The sequence below is a fragment of the Euprymna scolopes genome, chromosome 3 (genome assembly GCF_053919585.1).
Source record: "Euprymna scolopes isolate OS-2025 chromosome 3, ASM5391958v1, whole genome shotgun sequence".
Taxonomy (NCBI): domain Eukaryota; kingdom Metazoa; phylum Mollusca; class Cephalopoda; order Sepiida; family Sepiolidae; genus Euprymna; species Euprymna scolopes.
In genome coordinates, this window is record NC_136484.1 from 52,495,479 (window position 1) to 52,516,991 (window position 21,513).

The 21,513-nt window shown below is 32.1% G+C and overlaps 1 protein-coding gene across 12 annotated transcripts in view; it reads right to left on the reverse strand.

The window, feature by feature from the left end:
• Positions 1-2,678: 2,678 nt before the first annotated feature.
• LOC145254914 (putative phosphorylase b kinase regulatory subunit alpha) overlaps positions 2,679-21,513 on the reverse strand; it is a 179,214-nt gene continuing 160,379 nt past the window's right edge. For all 12 annotated transcript variants that reach the window (XM_080113903.1, XM_080113908.1, XM_080113909.1 and 9 more), the window contains 4 exons: positions 10,831-10,989; positions 8,975-9,028; positions 5,205-5,414; positions 2,679-3,056 (listed from right to left, as the gene is read on the reverse strand). In XM_080113903.1, the coding sequence (XP_079970029.1) occupies positions 2,880-3,056; positions 5,205-5,414; positions 8,975-9,028; positions 10,831-10,989 (600 nt within the window). In that variant the 3' untranslated portion in view covers positions 2,679-2,879. The remainder of the gene's footprint in view (positions 3,057-5,204; positions 5,415-8,974; positions 9,029-10,830; positions 10,990-21,513) is intronic.

The following is a 21,513-nucleotide window of genomic DNA, read 5'->3' on the forward strand; positions in this document are numbered from 1 at the left end:
ATAGGTTTTGTATTGGGATTTATTTATGACAGTAGATTATAAATTACACTGTGTTTTGTTGATGTTCATGTTTACCTAGGCAATATCATTAAATGAACAATTTAGTCCACCGGGCTGGGAATAAATAAAAAAAACACAAAGTAAAAAATGAGATTCGTAGAGAATTCAAAAGATAGCCCAACTAACATGGGTGTTGTCTTAAACTGTTTAACTAATGAGCTAAATGGTTGGAGAATTAATTTTCATAATGATTAGTAGCTGTAATAATGTAACTAATAAATAAATGCCAACAACATTTCTGCTTAATGGCGTCATTACGCTCTTTGACAATGACAAGATTGTAAAGATTATATAAGCTTCTCATCGTCTGCTTTCCTCAGAGGAGCAAGCAAGACATAGTTATAAAAAAGCTAACTGAACCCTGTCAGTTTACTTGCTAAAGAGGAAGACTTTTCTCTCTTCATCGCTATCTTTTACTTTGAACCTCATATCTATGTCATATCCTGAGACCTAGCCCTAGTTTGAATTTTTAACGGAATTTTTCACTTCTTTGCTTCCTATAACCTTATGTAGAAAATTCCGCTTTTAGCTATATTTTTACATATCTGCATCCAATCTATCTACAAATATTTCTCAGTGTTACAATGTGTGATTTGGTCTTTGGATAGTGTAATTCTTGTGCATTCAATTTAAACGAGTCTGCTGTACAGCTAAACAGCAGTTTAAACAAGTTGCATGCAGAAATAAAATCTTCTGCAAACGTAAGAAAAATTAAATGAAAATCAATTTATTCAGAGTTCATTGCAAGTAAAAAAAACAAACAAACAAAAAAACAAAAACAAATGGTTAAAAATCTTTCTTTCGGTTGATTAGAATTTGTGATAAATTATCTTTTTTTATATAACAATTCCTTAAGCAAGCTAAGTTTAAGTTATCTTGAAAGTTGATACATTTAAAGATTGTTTCATATTTTCCATGGAAAATTCAGTTACCTAATGATAATAGGTTTTATCTTTATGTACTTATTTGGTATTTTATTAAAAAATTAGTTTCATTTTGAAATAGCAAGTGATTATGTAAATAATGGAAATCGGGGGGGGGTCAATTCAAATATTTTATGCTTACAATAAATAAGAAAACTAGATATCAATTTTTTTTTAAAACGTTTATCTCATGATAGAATTTACCTGTAGCTTTATAGATTTTATTTACTCTAAGAACCAATGGAAATATGGTTAATTAAAACTAACGAAAGATTAAAGTTCTATAGTAGGATAATCATAAGATTATCTCCCTTCCTTGCTCTGAGTCCAGGAGGAAAAGAGATTACCAAGCTATTTTACTTATAGAGAAGACTATAGTCAACTTATCGACAGACATGACAGTTAATCTTGTTCTTATAAAACCAATCTTGTATGTTTTAGCAGTGTGGCAAGGAGCTCCATCTATAAATATAAAAGCGAAAACGTATGTATGCATGTGTGTGTGTGTGTGTATGTATGTGTGTGTGTATATATGTATGTATGTGTGTGTGTGTATGTATGTATGTATGTATGTGTGTATGTATGTATGTTTGTGTGTATGTATGTTTGTGTGTATGTATGTTTGTGTGTATGTATGTATGTTTGTATGTGTGTTCGCCTTTTCTGTATGTCTACAAAAGGCTTTTTTCAGAGAAGTGGTCGGTCGGTTCACAACTTTTTAAAACTTTTTATATCACATATAAATCGTAATATCTCACAGTTAACAACGAAGCTTGCGCGTCTATTTAATTTGCTTGATTTCAGGAAGATAAATATTCAGCATTTGTCGCTCGCCGCATGTGGGTTAGTCTTTTTCCTATAACATCTTGGGAAAATAAAAATCCCGCAGTCAAACTTGCCCTCATTAACTCATTAAAACGGGCACCTGCCAAATCCAAGTAATTAAATAAATTCAAACGTGTTTCTGTTAGCATCTCGCGGTGGGGCAATGGTTAACGTTGCACGTTTTTTTTCACACTTTAATTTACAACTTTGCCTCAACGGTTCGGGTTCGATCCTCATACTTACTTTTTTTTTTTTTAAACCCCCACCCCGAGTTTCCACACACACCTCCAAACACCCGGGCAACGCCGGGTACCCCTCGCTAGTCTTCTATTAATAAATACTCCTCTTTTATCATTCTATCGCTTGAGAATATTGTGGAAAAGTTTCTTAAGTTGTAGAATGTGAAAATACAAGTCCTTATTTATGAAAGATATTCCCTGTCACATTATTAACATACAAGAATTGCTGGATGAAAATGAGATTTAAAAACTTTGCTGGCCAAGTTAGCTACCAGATATGAACCCTATTGAACAACTTTGGACTATATTGTACCAAAACCTTTGAAGAATCAGAAATCACTTTCAAAGGCAGAGTTGTTAAGGTTACTTTATGAAACCTGGCAAGAAATACCTCAAGATAATGTTTGTAAACTGCTGACCAGTAAAAAAATGATTCTTGTATCAAAAATATAAAGCGAATGTCAACTAATCATAAATAGGTATGAGTACTTTATTGTAATACATTAAATAATATTTTAAATAAACATTTAATTTTATATGGGTATCTATTTCTGTCATGTCTGCAGAGATGAAATTGTTAAACTAATCATTTCAAATTGTTTATTTAAATCTCTAATAATTCATTTATTAAAAGAAAAAAATATATTAGATAAAATTAAACAATTCTATTTATCTATTCTTATTAATTGAAATAATTTAAAACAATCAATATTATACAATAAGGGTGAGGGTCAGCATGAGTGTGTTCACACAAAATTTAAATATAACGTTAAAACTTTTACATTTGTCTTATTTCTTCGACCGAAACGAACAAATCATAATTTTCGTTTTTTTAGCTGATTGCACACTCAAGCCCATTTTCTGAATCTGTCGGTAATTTGAGGGTGGATGCCAAAGCACGGCACATGTAAGGGAGGGTGCCATATCGACCGCTGGGTGCACTATCATAAAAATGCTGACAGATTCCAGCTGCTCCCATGCTCTCATTCCTTATGTTTTCTGGAATTTGCTAGAAAGAGAAAAAAAAAAAAGAAATGAAACAATAGACAAATGGATTATTTTAAAGAACAGAAAGGCAGGTTAACAGAGAAACTGAAGGTCTGAAAAACAACAGCATCAGTCATCATCTCAAAATGAAATCCAAACAATTCATTCTTCAGAGTGAAAACCTCCAACTCCACCTCCAATGCTTCTGGCAACTTCTGCTCTTATAGTACTTGCCTGAATTTGGCTCTGATGGTTCTTTTTTGTTCAAGAATAGTCTGGTGATTGTTTTGATCCTAGATTGTTGTCGCTCAAAAGAGGTAACAGCAGAGCATTCTAATGAAGGAAGACTAGGTTGGATTAAAAAACCTAATCAACTCTAGCGCCAAAGATAAAAGCAACCATTATTTTGGCCATTAGTCAGTCAGTTGCTGTTAAGATTCCATCCAGTCCAAACCTGTTGAATGATTTTGTGACTCCGCTATCAACAAGCAAGTGGTAACAGAAAAAAAGAAGAGAAATTACAAAATTCCTCGAATGAATCGACTTTAATGTGCCTGTACATCTACATTACATGAACTATTTTGAAAGAGAAATTGTCAACTGCTTCATTTTTTTTTCTATTGCTCGACTTTGGAATTTAAATTGTCGTTAACTCATATAACCAATGTCAGCATTAGTGTAGACATCTAATCGCCATAGTGGAACATACACCACGATTCTTATACTCAGTACTTACTTCCAGTACAGCTTCATCTCTTCTACAAATATGAAGATTCAAAGTTGTTTATAATCAATAATTGTGCAAAAAAAGATAAGACTGAATGTCAAAGAAAAAAATATGCATAAAATTAGCAGTTAAAAATTGCAAAGAAATATCATGTGCACCCTATAATTTCAAGTTGGTTTATACTTGGACGATAATTTTTTTAAGTTACCTCTGTTGAATGTTAGTTGAACAATCTTAGGAGATAATTTACTAAAATGAACCCAGTTTTTATTCAGCAGTTTTAAATGTTGTACTCATCAAGATGTAGTTAAATGTGATTGACAAAGAGAATTAAAAAAAAATATGTTAAAATAAATGTTCATCTCTCATCACACAACCTTTTCTTCTTCTGCCTATAACTTAACAATCACTTAACAGTGTTGCTCAGTAGCGATCAAAGTAGAGGTGCACATTTGGAGTTTATCATTGAACAGCACGATAAAACAAAAACTGTTACACATTCATAACACAAGTCAGGCATAAACTGAAGTTTATTTGTACCAAATATGGTTTAATTGCAGTAAGGATAATGAAATGTATTAATGATTCAAAGGGTGGCATTTTGAAGAATCAGTTATCAATATTCAAGAGTCTTTCTTTTAATGCTATTCAATAAGTGCAACTGGATATGATGTGAAAAATTGTCATTAATACATTCCTCTTTTGAAACTGCGTTCATAGCTGTAATAGCCCTTTTCAACTCGAGAATACTTTGAGAATTGTCTCAATTGTCTTCTGGATAATCCTACCAGATATAAAAATTGGTGGGGCGGGTGCATAATGTCTGGGGAACCAATTCTACTGATGAGATGATCACTAAAGTGTTCCTCATATAAAAATCATTTAATTACAGCAATCAAAATTTGCAATAGGGATAAATATGAAAACTGTGCTTATCATGGAATAGTGATAAAATAGAGATTGTTGAACATTCATGAATAAAAGTTGGTGGACAAGTCAGACATAGACTGAAGTTCATTTGTACCAAATATGGTTGCATTGCTGACAGGATTGTCAATTTTATTAACTATTCTATTCTACCAGTAGCAAAATAAATTTTATTCATATATTTTTCACAGTGATTGTAAAAGATATGACCAGATTCATATATTTTTCACAGTGATTGTAAAAGATATGACCAGATTCATATATTTTTCACAGTGATTGTAAAAGATATGACCAGATTCATATATTTTTCACAGTGATTGTAAAAGATATGACCAGATTCATATATTTTTCACAGTGATTGTAAAAGATATGACCAGATTCATATATTTTTCACAGTGATTGTAAAAGATGTGACCAGATTCTATTTTACTATCCATTACACCACTATTATCATCACTATTATCATTGCTCCCTTTCAGGAAAAACCAAAAACCGATGAAACAGAAAGTTACTTACTTGATCTTGAAGATAAAGATTATTTGCTTCATGGACCAGTTTGTCAATTTGTATAATTTGGTTGAGGTCAAGCTTTGCATAAGTGTCTACTTCAACCAACATTGTAACAACCATCATCCCTTCCACCATCAGTTGACGATATTCTGGCTGGGGAATCAAATTCAATACACGTTCGACTTGCAAGGCAAATTTGAATTCACCTGAAGTCATCTGAGACAAAAAGAAAACACTTTCATTAAAAAAAAAAATAAATTTCACTTTCAGCAGATAATTTTTAAGTTTCAGATTTTTTTTAGATGAGAATTAATAATCTATGTATTATTTGGACTATGATTCTCATCTGAGTTTTTATTTTAAAAATGTTTTGACTGATGTAACTTCTGGCCTTCATCAGGTGAATTTTTTGGTGTTGGGCATTTTAAAAACTTCTATGAAATTTTGAACTGAAACCGTTATTTAATCGAGGAGCAAGACGTGCCTAAGAAGTAACACATATGTTGGCAACAATGGCTTCGTAAATAGATCTAGTATATAATTAAATACAATGTGGGAATCAATAATTAAAATTACTACATTAGAATGTCGGTAAAAATTTTCAAACAAGTTTATATATATATATATATATATATATATATATATATATATGTATATACACACACACACACACACAAATGATGGGACGATTCTAATATTTTCCACGGATTTGGATTTTTTATAAATCTTTAAATATTCAATTTACAGAGTTGTTAATTTTCCCCGATAACCATGAAAACGCAGGTTAAATGTGCAGATATTTTCTTAAACATAAAAGCACAAACTTGTGGGAGATGATTCACAGATTATAATTTTTTTGGTTGTTTAAAAAATCAATAAATATTTATTATTTTATCATTACTACCAGCAACGGAAGATTTTACTTCAAACAAAATCAAATACAAAAGACAATTAAAAGAATTGGTTTTGGCATCAGAAAATAGGCACAAATTTTTCCGATTCCGATACCGTCAAAAGTTCCAATTTTTTTTTATTCCAATTATTCGTCCCAACACTAATATATTACTAATAAGTAGCAATATTACACATCTTAGATTTAAAGCTTCCATAATTCATGCTAAAATTATACGCAAGCGCTGATTTATAATCAGTTTACAGTGAAAGTTTTATGGAGGTTGAAGGTTCAATAATTACTACAGGCAATTATAATTAAGAATAACATAATAATTAACACTTCTACCTGATCATGGATGCTGAAACGAGAACAATCTCCATGGATTAAATAAATGGTTCAGTTTGAAATTTTATATAAATTTCTGAGTTTGGCAAAAAGATTCTGAAGTTTGAAAAGGTGCACACAAAGAAGATAAGTCACGTCGGACGAAATGTTGCAAAAAATAACATCCTAGATGGGAATAGTATGAATAAGCCAAAGACATTTTTTGTTTTAATAAATAAAACCGAGTATGAAACTTAGTGTAAGAAAGGATTTTGAAGATGAACGAATTAAGATGAAAGCCTCATATCCTTCTCCCAGCCCATATTGCCATATTAGGATGTTATTTTTTTTTTATTTTTACAATATTTCAATTTTTGGAGTGAGATTTGTGGATGTATTCATCATCAATTTGGTGAGATGGATGGCAAGTGACATTTATTAAAACAATTCTTCATAAATTGACAATTTTTGACACCTTTGGAGAAAGCTCAAAATTTACTGTAAAAATTAATGAATAATCCAACAAGGAGAATTCTTATGTACAGTAGAACCCCAGGATACAACATTTAAAATGAGTAACAAAATACAGTACAGTATATAATACACATATATATGATCAAATAACATTATAAATAACACTATAAGGTGAGGCAAATACCATAAGCAGGGTTCGGAAAAACATTGTATTCCACATCGTAACCTAAAAAACAGTATCCTATTCCTAGGGCCACTGTATCCCGGGGTTCTATTGTACTTTTTTTCAAGCATTGAACTCAATAATATCATTCTATTAATTCTCATTATCATTATTATATTTTCTATAATTTTTAAGTCATAAATAAAACAAAGTAAAACATCTTATTTCCTTTTTATGGATGTTTTACATGAATGTAGACATTGTTCCTTTTTGATAAAAATAAAATATAATTGTGAACAGGAACTGCAATTTTCTCTCTTTCATATATAACTTAGTTTGAAATTTGCTTTAGTCAAGAAGGATTTTTACTTTACTGATCAAGGATGGAAGAGATCGTGTATTATCAAAAATGATACTACACTTTGCTCATGACCAAAAGACCAAGGAAGATTTTAAAGTAGTTATTCGTGTAGGAATAAAGATCATCAAATAGTTGTCGATCTAGTTTTGAATTTGGACTTTTTTGTTAAGAATTAAAATCATTATGCTTACGCACATGCCATAAAATGTGCTGCTTGATTAATTGTTAGCTAACAATGTATCAATATCTGTGTTTGCATAGATCACTACAGAAATGATGCTTAAAATGCTAAGCTATGTTCAGTCACCTTACAATAAAAAATTTGAAGACTATTTACATATTCATTATGTAAACAAAATCAATTTATTTTCGTTTACAAAAATTATAAGAATTTCACCAAAAGTATATTACATTCAATGTTCAGAGTGCAGGCGAGATTTGTTTGAAAAAAACAATTCCATTATTTTCTTCAATTATTCATAAAACTTAAGTCAATTTCACTTAATGAATTCAACTTTGGCTTTGATTTTGATGACAGCCTACAGGGAGCCTTGAAACTGGCCAGAGTCCCTTGTTACGGTCTCCCGACTTAGGCTTCAAAAGGTTCTGGTGATCCAGGCATTTAGCTTATCTTTTGTGTTACAGCTTAATATGTATGTGTCTAGTTCTGCCATGAACAAAAAAGTTGAGATGGTTGCAGTCAGACGAGCTTGAATACCAGACATGAAGTTTTGTTGATTAAGTTTTCTTCTGGCTGGTATAGCAAGGCATTGGGTGCTGCAGCCATATGTATGACCTATATGCAGCTACTTGATTGGTTTAAGGTTTCACTAACTCAGTGTTCTATCAATTCCTTTTTAAACTTTTTTATTATTATTCTCCTCTTGATAATCTCCTTATTTGTACTTGTAACCCTAAAAGGAAAATGGACAGAACTCTTCTTCACTAACACTGCAATTTATACCAACAACTCTAAACTTCAACATTTTCTCTCAGTTGTTAAACACTCAACTGTCTATCTTCCCCAATTTGTCCCTCTTAAAGTTGCTATTCCATCATGTGCAAATTAATGCAACATATAAAAAAATCCAGCTACAAACACAAGTTCTTTACTTTTTCTTTCTGTACTGACACCCCCTCCCCCCAAAGTCAACCTGGTCTCTCAGAGCTCCTTCTGACAAACCAATGTCAGCATTAGTGTAGACATTTAATCGTCACAACATGGTTTTTATACTCAGTACTTACTTCCAGTACAGCTTCATCTCTTCTACAAATATGAAGATTCAAAGTTGTTTATAATCAATAATTGTGCAAAAAAAGACAAGACTGAATGTCAAAGAAAAAAATATGCATAAAATTAGTTAAAAATTGCAAAGAAATATCATGTGCACCCTATAATTTCTAGCTGGTATATACTTGGACGATAATTTTTTTAAGCTACCTCTGTTGAATGTTAGTTGAACAAACCCAGTTTTTAATGTTGTACTCATCAAGATGTAGTTAAATGTGATTGGCAAAGAGAGAATTAAAAAAAAATATGTTAAAATAAATGTTCTCACCTCTCGGGTCAAATATTTAGCGAGTGTTTGTCCACCAATAGAAATGCCTTCAAGCTGTGAAAAGAAGAAAACAGATTTAATGGAAACAGTGAAAAGATAATTCATATTTCAACCACTATTTTATCAAACAATTTTTATAGTGCTATTGATTGGCTAATAATGATTCATTTGGGGAAGAATTTTGCTTTTTTGTTTGTCATGTATAATTTTAATTACAATGTGCTTTTATTATATTTATGTATGCCCCGTTAACTATATCTGCCCTCACCTGATGGGCATTTCAGTATAAATAGTAAAAAGCAAAAAAAAAAAAAAAAAAAAACTTTTATAAATTACTCAAACAATTGTGCTTCAATTTATACCAAAAGTTATTTTTTTGTATGACTAGCAAGGGGAGGGGGGGCACTTGGCTTTGCCCAGTCGTGAAATACGCTTAAATATGATATTTTAATTTGTCCAGATTTCGTATATATTATTATAGAGCTGTGATTTAAAAAACAAAAACATTAAGGTGCCATCAACTAGAATCGAAACCGAAAGCAAAACTGTAGCATTCAAAGCTGGTGATGTTACCAAGTACCAACATGACACACATATGAATTGATTAAAAATAAACTAAGATGAATGTACAAAATGTTAAACAAATTTTTTCAATTTTGACCCCTTAAAGACTATTTTAACTGGCTAAAGACCCATAAAAGAACAGTCCATAAAAAATCCAATCATTTGAGGCCCCTAGTGCCGCTCTGCGACTTTTAGTTTCAGAGAGATAGAGTTTAAAAATATGCAGACAGACGGATATATTGAGTTTTATAAATGAGATTTTTAGGGCTCCGTCAATGCTTTATCCTAAACTAGCCCCCCCCCCTCGCTCCAAACTTATCTTGTTACCTCAATATCAGTATAAGACATTTCTTTAGACAAAAGAACATTCATTTTTTTCTTCAGGGCTGTTAAAAAGGGCTTAATATTCCTAAACTATTTACACAGTATTTTTCCTTTTTTCTTTCCTTCATAAAATTTAATGAAAAGCATCTCTTTGCACATTAACTATGTTATATATATATATATATATACTAGCAGGCTGTCCGATTGTAAGATACGCTTAAATATAGAGGTTTGAAGGAATTACACATGAAGATTACAAATATATAAAAAGAAATTTTTTTAACTTATTAAAATACTAAAACTAATAATAACTGATAAGCTTTTGCACATTTAATGTTTTGGGAGGAAGAGTGAATGAAACGAGAAGTTGTAGGAAGACAGGAATAGAGGGAATAATAGCAGCAATCTATAAACACATGCCTTTTAAATCTAACGTGTTACTCAAACCGCATACCCATACACACCTCTTTCAATACACACCGGTTACCACCCTTACGGTAAAAGGAATAGAGGCTGGCCGAACGTGAGTACAACAAGCTAACAATGGCTCTCTACAAACTCGCATTTATTTCCACGTGCGGTACCCAAACAAACTTTGCTTATCATGCTGAAGAACTGCTCTCGTAGATACATCAATGCACACTCCCACGATGTATGCACAGAACACTTTCTCTTTCAACAGGCCTGACTAATGTCTAATCTTTGTCTCCACATCGGGAACTCTTTTCATGACTACTATAAACGTGCGCACACGAACACTCATACTAACCCATTCCTCTCTTGTACATGCAACTAACAAAGATGACAAATAAAGCTGTTTATTAATATAGAATTTTGTTGTCTCTTATTCTATATCATCATTTGTTTTAGAAAATACTCAGCTTATCTCCTTCATTTTACATGAAAAGTTTTTATTAAATCAAAGTAGTTTTTTCTTTTCAGAAATAAAAAGTTTAATCTTTACTTACTCGTCGTAAAGTTTGCCAAAGTTTAGAATAAAAGCCAACTGGAACTCTGTTGAGGGCTCCATCAAGTCTCCGGCGTCTCAGCCATTGACCCTGTCTGTCATCCTCTTCAGTTTCTGCTTCTTTATCATCAGCCTGGCTGATCTCAATGGTAGGTCCAGTCTAGACGCAAGGGTGAGAGAGTAGAGAAACAGAAGTTGCATTAAAATACAAACGACAAAACCTTGAAGATTTGCAGAAAAAGAAAAGGTAAAATGCAGTTAATTTGACGATGCTATATTTTTTTTACTGACTTCCAATATACACAAACAGACGTTGATATTGTTAAAAAAATATTACTAGTTGTGATGTTATTTTAATTTACTTCTTTTGTTTGCACATTTTTATAGTTATACACACCTAAAAAAAGAATTTTTATTGAGAGGGCTGTGTTTGAGGGCTATAGTAATGCAGTATATGGAAATGGTCCATGTAGTAAAATAACAATGACAATATTGAAGGAATTTCAATATTTTTCGATTATGCATATTTATTTCCAATGGTAGGTGTGTGAATTTCACAAAAGTTTTGCGAATATATTTCTTTTTCAGGGAGGCAGATAGGAAATGTAAAAAGCTCTCAAATGTGGCCACATTTGTTTGTGTTGGCACTGGAAGTTGGATGTTACATGCGAATGTAAGTCTTGCAGTCAAACAGGCTCATATATTTGTTAGTTAGGTTTCCAGAATATGGGTTTTGAATTTGATGAGTCTTAGATGCTATCTAAAGTTGCTATGTTTTATTTATTTACTAGCATTTCAGCCTGGCGTTACCCGGGTGTTTGGAGGTGTATGTTGAGCAAAAAAAAAAAAAAAAAAAAAAAAAAAAAAAAGAAGTGGTCAATTTTTTAAACTTTGACCCCTATTATGACACCTGAACATTTATTGTTTGGGGCTCAAATCAAGTTATTAAGTTAGATCCATGTTCAAGGAACCTATATCTAAAATTTCAAGTGTGTAGACTTAAAATTGGTGGAGGAGTTTGGTAGAGTTCTCAAAGTTCAAATCGTTGAACTTTGACCCCTTAACAGCCAAATTTATGGCCGAAAACGGATCACAAAGATTTTCCTAAATCTCAGTACCCAGTATATTAAATTTTGAGTCTGTAGACTAAAAATTGATAGAGTTATTGCATAGGGAAATGTTCACAGGCAAACATACATTAACTTTTATAGATATATAGATTTATATTTTTAATAATTATCAAATCAAACTTATTAGAATAAAAAAAAAATAGTGAAGTCATGTAAAAGGATAGAAGATATATACATCTTTGTATCATCTGAATACCTTCACTAGTCTATATCTTCTATATATACAAAAGCGAAAATGTGTGTTTGTATGTCTCACAAAAACTTTTGACACGGATCACGGATTTTCACGAGATTGGTATCATTTTAAAGTTCCAACCTTCATCCGACAAATATCGAAAAATTGGCCAAAAATATTAATTTCTTCACCCTAAAATCATCAGTTTTCTACAGGGAGGGGTCATCAAAAACCATCCTCTCATGTCAAGTTCGCTTCTACGCATGCGCAAATGACGTCGGAACATGATTTAGTTTAAATATTAAAAAACCGACACAATTTCGTCGACGTCGTCTTAGCTCAGTTTCTTAGAGGGCAGCCTCATTATCTAAAGGTTTTGGATTCGAATCGTGCTGTGAGATGTCTTTTTTTTTTTTTTCGATTTTTTAAAAATTTTAATATTGAAACAGGGTTATTTAACCCATTTTTCATGTGTTTTGTTTTTTTGTTTTTATTTTTCAGTTTTAACGTTCGTTTTTCTGGTTTTTTTTTCCATCACATTCACGTTTTCTTTTTTGTTTTTCCGAGTTTTACATTTAACATTGTTCGTTTGTCTTACACTAGATTTTTTGTGTTTTTTCGATTTTTTAAAGTTTTAACATTTATTTTATATAAAATATTTACTTTGCTTATTCTTATGTTTCGACCCCCCCCCCCATTAGCACACACACCTCTAAACACCCAGGCAATGCCGGGTACCCCCCCCCCCAGTCTATATATATAAAAGCGAAAATGTGTGTATGTCCAAGAAAGGCTTTTTTCCAAGAAACAGTTGGTTGGCTCACAACTTCTTAAAACTTTTTATATCACATATTAATCATAATTTCTCAGAGTTAACAACGGAGGTCGCCTGTTTATTTAATTTGCTCGACTTCAGGAAGATAAATATTCAACATTTTTCGCTCGCCGCATGTGGATTAGGCTTTTTCGTATAATAAAAGTGACACTAATTCTGGCAGTATTTTTCCGGTCGCGATCGCCGGAAATGTTCGAAAGCAATCAGATTTGATCAATGTGGAAATATTTTCCTTATATCAGACAATTGCTATTCAATTTGGACAAGGGAAGCTGGCCCCCCCCCCAACATCTTGGGAAAATAAAAATTAAAAAAAGCGTTCCCGCATTAAATAAAATACGACCCCGCAGTCAAAGTTGACCTCATTAAGTCATTAAAACGTGCACCTGTCAATTTAAATAATTAAATACATTCAAATGTGTTTCTGTTAGTATGTCGCGGTGGCCCAGTGGTTAACGTCGCACATTTTTTTTTTTCCACACTTTAATTTCCAACTTTGCCTCAAGGGTTCGGGTTCGATCCTCATACTCACCTACCAAAACTTTATTTTTTATTTTAACCCCCACCCAACCCCGGAGTTTTGATTTACCCAAAACCACACACACCTCCAAACATCCAGGGCAACCCCCGCTAGTATATATATACATATTAAAACAAAAATGCGTGTTAGTTCGTGTGTGTATGTCTGTCAAAAACTTTTCACAGACACATCAGACCATGACAAAATTGGTATCCTTAGAAAGACCAATCTCTCAGATGAAAAATATCTAAAAATTGATCCAAAAGATTAATTCTATGCTGGTAAACTGGGCCGTTTTTGCAAGGAGGGATCACTTTTTGTGTCAACATTTTTGCAAATCATATGCCTAGCAATCTCAATGCACATTTAAAAAATGTTATTTCGACCTCGTCGTGATGTCTGATGTCATAAGTCATCATGGCTGTGACAGCTAACATGTTAGGTTTTTTTTCACATTCTTTTCCTCTTTCGTGTTACAGATTCGAGCCTGCCAACTGCGACTATTTTTTTTTTTTTTTTTGGGAGTAGTTGCTGCTATTTTGATTGAAACAAGTTTTTTTTCTGGGAGTTGCTCAATATCCTTGGTATACAACCTCTCTCCACCCAGGCAACACCGGGTACCCCTGCTAGTCTATCATATAAAGGAGAGTCGTCTGTGTGTTTGTGTGTGTGTTTGCATATCTGCTGAAAACTTTTGTTATCCACATCCAACAGAGTCAAAACCAGTACCATTTGAAAGGGCAAGGCCCCAGATGCATAATATCTGAAAACTAGAAAAAAAAAAATTCATTCTATGGCAACCAACTGGACTACTTTTTGAAAAGGGGGGGGGTCCGTTTTTTGCGTCTTTTTTCGTAAGTCATGTATGCATATTAAATTAAAACTATGTTTTAAATGCTTATTTTGCAACATTATGATATGAGCATTCAGAGCCTTGTGGGCAAAAGCATTTGCCCGTAAGGTTTTTGCCTTCTTCCCCTTTTTGTGCTTCATGTTCGAGCTCAGCCACCGCAGTTCATTTTTTTTTCAGTCACACAGATACTCCCTGCTATTTTGATTGAAAGAAAAGTTGTTCTGATTTATTTGCTTTTGGAGGGGGAGGGGGTCAGTGCACGGGCAATGCCGGGCACTCATCTGCTAATATTATATACTAGCGGGGGTACCCGGCGTTGCCCGAGTGTTTGTTTCCGGGACGGGGGGGGGGAGTTTTAAAAAATGTTATGGTAGGTAAGTAGGAAGGATCAAACCCGGAGTCATGAGTAAAAGTAGGAAACTAAAGTGTGAAAAAAAAAAAAAAAAATCTGCAACGTTAACAGTTCGGCCACCAAGAAAAGTCCATTCCAGTTGTTTAGGAAAAAAAAAACAAAAAAAAAACGACTACGGTAGGTCGGCGCGAACGTGAAAATATAATGTGAATTGTCCAGCACGCTAACCACTACGCCACAGAGCACTGCAGCTTAGTTTAGTGATTTTAAATAACTTCACATGAAAGAACTACGAAGCCAAACCGGTGTTCTCTTCTCAACTGTTCCTTGTGAACGATCCCCAAACGGTGTTAAGTGGTGGCAGGGGGAGGAGGAATTTATTAGAGAGAAAATATTTTACCACTTCCATTGATCTTAACCGATTTTGGCCGTGACTTCTCAGCAGAAAAAGTATAGAAATCTAAGAATATCGAGGAATTTGAGAAATAATAAGCCTATAACACACCTCAGATATTGTTCTGCCGTTTGTGCATATTATATTTGCATGAAATATCTTGATTTTTAATCCTATTAATGTCAAAATCAGACGGAAAAAATGAGTTCATTTTATTTATATAGAGATAAGAAAGTAAATAGTTTCAAATAGATTTTGGTATTTATATAAAAGATGACAAAATATTAAAATAAGATCATGTTTTATTAGTATGGAATTGTTAAAAACCAAAGAAAACAGTTAATAAATAAAACAGTTTTTTAAATGAACGAAATGTTAAATGAAGCAGAATTTCAAACAAAAACTTTTAAAAAATAAAAATTACTATTTTTACATTGCGTTAGTATAATTATGTATCATACATTTGTTTCTGCTTAGGTAGAGATAACCAGAGTTATCTCCCTTTGGAAGAAATTAGTTTTCAAGCTGGAATTACCTCATGTACACAGGAGCCTTTGGTAACAAAAAGGTAGTTTTCAAATTCTGTTCCACACATGAGATCTTATGACAATTTTCATATAAGCATATAATCAAGAATTAAGACCATAATTCATCAATTTTGGCTTCTAAGCCACCAGACTGAGCTGACTTACATGTGAGGACTCTAACAAACAGACAAGAAAATGATGTGTTTGCCTTTGTATTGAACACAGTTTTCATTAGGAATAACTAGTGTATTTATCTGTATGCAACTAATGTGTTTGATTATTTGTGTAATCTACATTTTCAGTTCTCATTTATGGTTTTGATAGCTTCTTAAGGCAAACTATTAATAAAGATTATGTCTTTACTAATATGTCCTTTTTTGTTATTGTTTTTTTGTTTATGATTGACGTGTGCCTATATACCAAATAAATACTTTTTGCCACTACACATATTTAGAGGATTCATTTGAATTTTCTAACCACACATTGCCAAACTTGATAGAATAAGAATATCAAATATTCAAATATTCTTATTCTTCAGACGTTTCTTTTATTAATGTGTTCATTTTACTTCAGTAAGTCCTCAGAAATCAAGGAGGCCCCTTTCTGGGTCTAACAAACAATTTCTATATAAGATAAATATCCGAGCATTCAACCAAGATTCTCCTCCGCCTCTCAAATATTGAATTCATAAAGAAGCAAACAACATTCATTTTCTTTTCTCAAAATGATCAGTTAACTATGATACAGTATATATTTCTTGTGATTGTATAAGATTTCAGAACAAGAATTCATCTGGTCTGGTAAAATATCCAACTAAGTTCTGTTATTTGAGGTAATAGCACTAGAAGATGCACCATTCCTTGTAGGAGCCAATATACAGTCATGCCAAGGAAATCTTATGTTTCGAATATGTTGAGCAGCATAAGTTAAATCACCAGCTGCCATTATTAATAATGGAAATTTTTCAATGAAAATGTCTCATCCACTGCGTCATGGGCGCCGAAGTGTGATTAAGATTTGATTTTTTGGTCTTATAAATCAAGTTTTTTTGTTATCTGATCTTCCATTGTTGTGTCTGTAATGAATGGTATATTATTCAATTATTGGAATTCTTTGAAAGAATTCCAATGAGAAAGCTGTCCAGAGGATTAGTTGGCCAAAATGTGGTAAGATGGCAACAACTATGGAAGGCAGTAATTACTAAAGACACAGCTAAGAGACTCAGCATTCCTATCCTCTCGCGGTTAACCACCTGACAAAGGCCAGAGGAATATTTGGCCGAAACGTTGTGAAACAACAACTATGAAGATGAGGATAACAGTGTGCAAAATAAATGAATATACAAATTACTCATTTCAAAGAATTCCAATAATTAAATAATATATCATTCGGTATGGACCATACAATGGAAGATCAGATAACAAAACCTTGGATTTATAAGACAAAAAAAAAAAAAAAAAAAAAAAAAAAAAAATCAAACCTTAATCGCTTTTTAGGGCCCGTGGCACAATGGATAGAGATGTTGTATCTCTGCGGTTCCAGGTGAGTATTGTCTGAAGATAGTGGTTTCAATTCTATTCAAAGCCAACCAGAGGATTAATTGGCCCAAAACATGGTGAGACGACAACAACTATGGAAGGCAGTAATTATTGAGGATACAGTTAAGAGATTCAGCGTTCCTATCCTGTCACAGTTAATCACCTGACGAAGGCCAGAGGATTAGTTAGCTGAAACATTGTGAAATAACTATAAAGATGAGAATAATAGTCGGCAAAATAAATAAATAAATATACAAATTGCTCATCTCAAAGAATTCCAATGAGAGAAATATGATTTTTTATGCCCCCCCCCAACCTCAATCAGGTGTATGCATTTTTTAATTAAAAAATACAATTATCTGCACTTTTATTGCCTGACCTTTGTTTCTTTGTATATTATTTTAGTAATAGTAGGAGCATTAATATTTTTATCCTTTTATGGTATACGAGATATGCCAAAGGTGCATCATGTAAAATTTGGTGAAGTTTTGGAGTCTAAATGTGATAAATAAGCATAAACAATCGAACATTATTTCAAGAACAGAGTAAAAAAAATTGTTTAAATTTTGATACTTTTAAAAAGCTCAAATTATAACTTTCTTTAAACCATAGCTGCTATGTCATCTATATTTTCGTACACTTATTACCATGACAATATGTCCTTCATTGCTTTGAAATGGTTTCGGGTTCGACTACTTTGCACCTATTAAAAGATGCAGAACTAGCATACAAAAAACACAAGTAAATATTCAATGAGTTTTTAATCGAGAAATAATGATGTCCTTCACAAGGACTACAGTGTGAGCCGAAATCTTTAAGAAAGGAAGAGCAATAAACATTGGCCAATTCTTGCAATGGTAGTCATCAACGGAAATGAAAGCATTGCTCATTCAAAAGTATGAAGCCTTCATACAGTGACAAACAATAATTGTCTGCCATCTTTAACGAAATCTGTACCTTATTCGTTTAGCTGTTGTTTTAATTACTTGTTTTAGCATTTTTTGGATTAGTCAGTCTACTGATCCTCTTCAGGTACATCTTTTTAAACTCAAGAATCTTTATGTTGAACTTGGGAACCTATACAAAATTTCAAATTGAATTCTGAATTCACAAGGATAACTTGTTCTCATTCTGTCAGCCATGACTACGTAAAAGTGTTAACTATGTAATTCTTAGTTAATATTACCTACAGCAAAGACTAAAACTCTAACCTATAGAAGGCATGTCACATAGATCGTTAATCAATGCCTTTATCTGTTGTGCCATAGGTCTATGTGGATAATTCTAGTATGAATTTTGAGTGTTATTATTTTGGACTCAATTATTAAATTGGTTACCAAAGCGAAAATCAACATTCTGAACAGCTAATGGTGATTATTTTGATTAATAAAGTTGTTTTTAAACAAGACTATGTTATGATTTAATTAATTGTATTCAAATTTGATAAAATTTTATATATAAAGTAAAGTCGGTGCCTGCATGGGTGCTCGATAACATTGGCAACAAAAAGCCACAAATCTTTTCAGTTACTGATTTCTGTCACATATTGGTCCATGTTTGAAAACAAAATTTTATTTTGGCTCACTTTCGATTTTACTATTTAATCCTGACTGCTATTTTAAAAATTTCTCAGACATATTCTCACTACAACTATCATTCATGTACACGGAAAATAATTTTTGTTAGTTATAAACAAAGGGTAAAGAAATTGTCATAATCTTTAGAAAAATCTATATATCTATAAAAGTGGACGTGTGTGTACATTTCCCTACGCAATAACTGTCAATTTTTAGTCTACAGACTCGAAATTTGATATACAGGGTACTGAGATTTGGGAAAATTGATGTGATCGGGTTTCGGCCAGAAATTTGAGAACTCTACCAAACTCCTCCGACAATTTTGGGTCTAAACACTTGAAATTTTAGATATAGGTTCCTTGGACATGGATCTAACTTAATAACTGGATTAGAGCCCAAAACAATAAATTTTAAGGGATCATAATAGGGATCAAATTTAAAAAAGATGACCGTTTTTTGGGTTTTTTTTTTTGCTCAGCATACACCTCCAAACACCCGGGCACCCATGCTAGTGAACGTGTCTGTGTGTATTTTCCTTCGCAATAACTCTGTCAATTTTCAGTTTACACTTGAAATTTTAGATATAAGTTCCTTGGACATGCATCTAACTTAATAACTCGATTTGCCCCCAAAACAACAAATGTTAAGGGGTCATAATAAGGGTCAAAGTTAAAAAAATTGACCGTTTTTTTTTTTTTTTTTTTTTTTTTGCTCAGCATACACCACCAAACACCCGGGCAACGCTGGGCTGAAATGCAAGTCTAACTATCTATATATCTATAAAAGTGAAAGTGTCTGTGTGTGTACATTTCCCTATGCAATAACTATCAATTTTAAGTCTACAGACTCGAAATTTGATATACAAGGTACTGAAATTTGGCAAAATCGATGTGATCGGTTTTCGGCCATAAATTTGGCGATTAAGGGGTCAAAGTTCAACGATTTGACCTTTGAAAACTCTACAAAACTCCTCCCACAATTTGGGGTCTAAACATTTGAAACTTTAGATATAGGTTCCTTGGACATGGATCTAACTTAATAACTTAATTTGAGCCCAAAACAATAAATTTTAAGGGGACATAAATAGGGGTCAAAGTTAAAAAAAAATTAACCCTTTTTTTTGGCTCAGCATACACCTCCAAACACCCGGGCAACGCCGGGCTGAAATGCTAGCAAATAATAAAACTGATTAATATTTTTATCAAAATAAAAAAGTTAAATTTATTAAAACCATTCCAAAATTAAATTGAAAAAAAAAAAAAAAAAAAATTTACAAAATGTGTAGTCTTAAATTTTATAAACTTGACATACAATTATTTTTTTCTGGATATTTTGCATTAAATAGACATTATATTTGAGATTTGTTTATAAATTGATACACAACAGAAATTTCACAAAATTACTCATGTAAAAATCACTCATTCTTTTTAAGACTTGAGAAAGTGAATTAAGAAATATGATTAAATACTAATGAAATTAAAATAATATAAAATACACTAAGTAATCGTTTTAAGTCTTGGATTCACAGATTAAATGTTTAATTCACTAGATAATTATAATTTGTTTCTGGTCAAAAGAAGCAATGGAAACAAGACAAAGCAAATCATTAAAGCAAAACATTGGCCAATAAAAATGGTTAGTAGATAAACAAAAATTGCTTCAATTGAAAGAAAGAGGATAGTTATGACGTTTTTAAAGAATAAAATGTCTGCCATTAACAAGTTGAATGAAAGTGGGTTTAGTCTGGTTTATTTTACATGTCTTTTTCAGGTTAATTTAATGCTGTGAATGATTCATTAATTGAACACAGACACTATTTAACCCATTGCTAGGATAGGTAATTGCAATTTTATGCCTTTTTCAAACTGTACTTTTCATAAATGACCACAAGAAATTTGATTGGATTTGAACTTGGTATTTGATTTCATAGTTTGTGAGAATATCTATTAGGCTACCCCCCCGCCAACCTCAAGATAAGTATTGATATGAAGAATGATGACAATGATAATGACCATAATAGTTTAAAGATAGTGAATTTTGGAGAGGAAAAGGAAAAAAAGAAATAGGATAGATTTAGGATTGAAAAGCTATTGAAGTTGGGCAAATTTTGAAAAACAAAAATTCATGAAGAAAGATGAAAAACATCCAGATAAAAAAAAAAAAACACGCACACACATACATGGAAAAATTCAAACTCATAATGAAAAAAAAATTTTTTTTTAAGAAAATGAAAACAAAAATGATAAAAAAAAAAATTAAAAAAAACAAAAAAAGAGGATGTCTTAAATGCCAGAAACAATTTGAGAAGATCTGCAGCAAACAAAACTTTTGGGTTAAATTCAACAACTCGAAAATAAAATTCTGGCAAGAAAAATTTCAATTATTAACACAACTAGCAAACAAACAGATGGACACAGCTAATCTTACTACACCATACTTAAATTACGGACATCTGCTGCCCCACCCTTTTTCTAAATTATCATTTGGGGAGTGTGTGTGTGTGTGTGTGTGTGTGTGTGTGTGTGTCTGAGAGGGGAGGGCTTAGAATCATTAGAATTTCTTTACACATAAAAGTAAGATTAATAAAACTTGTATGCTAAAGATGGCCAAAAAGAATTTAATTTTTTTTTTTTTTTTTTTTAAATAGGTGCTTGTGTAGATTTTTTAAACAAACACATTTCAGGTGAAAACATTACCTACTTAAGTGTAATGTCGAATTTTATATAAATTTTAAAAATTATGGTAAATAATTCAGTAGAAAAATAAAAACAAGTAAAAATTAA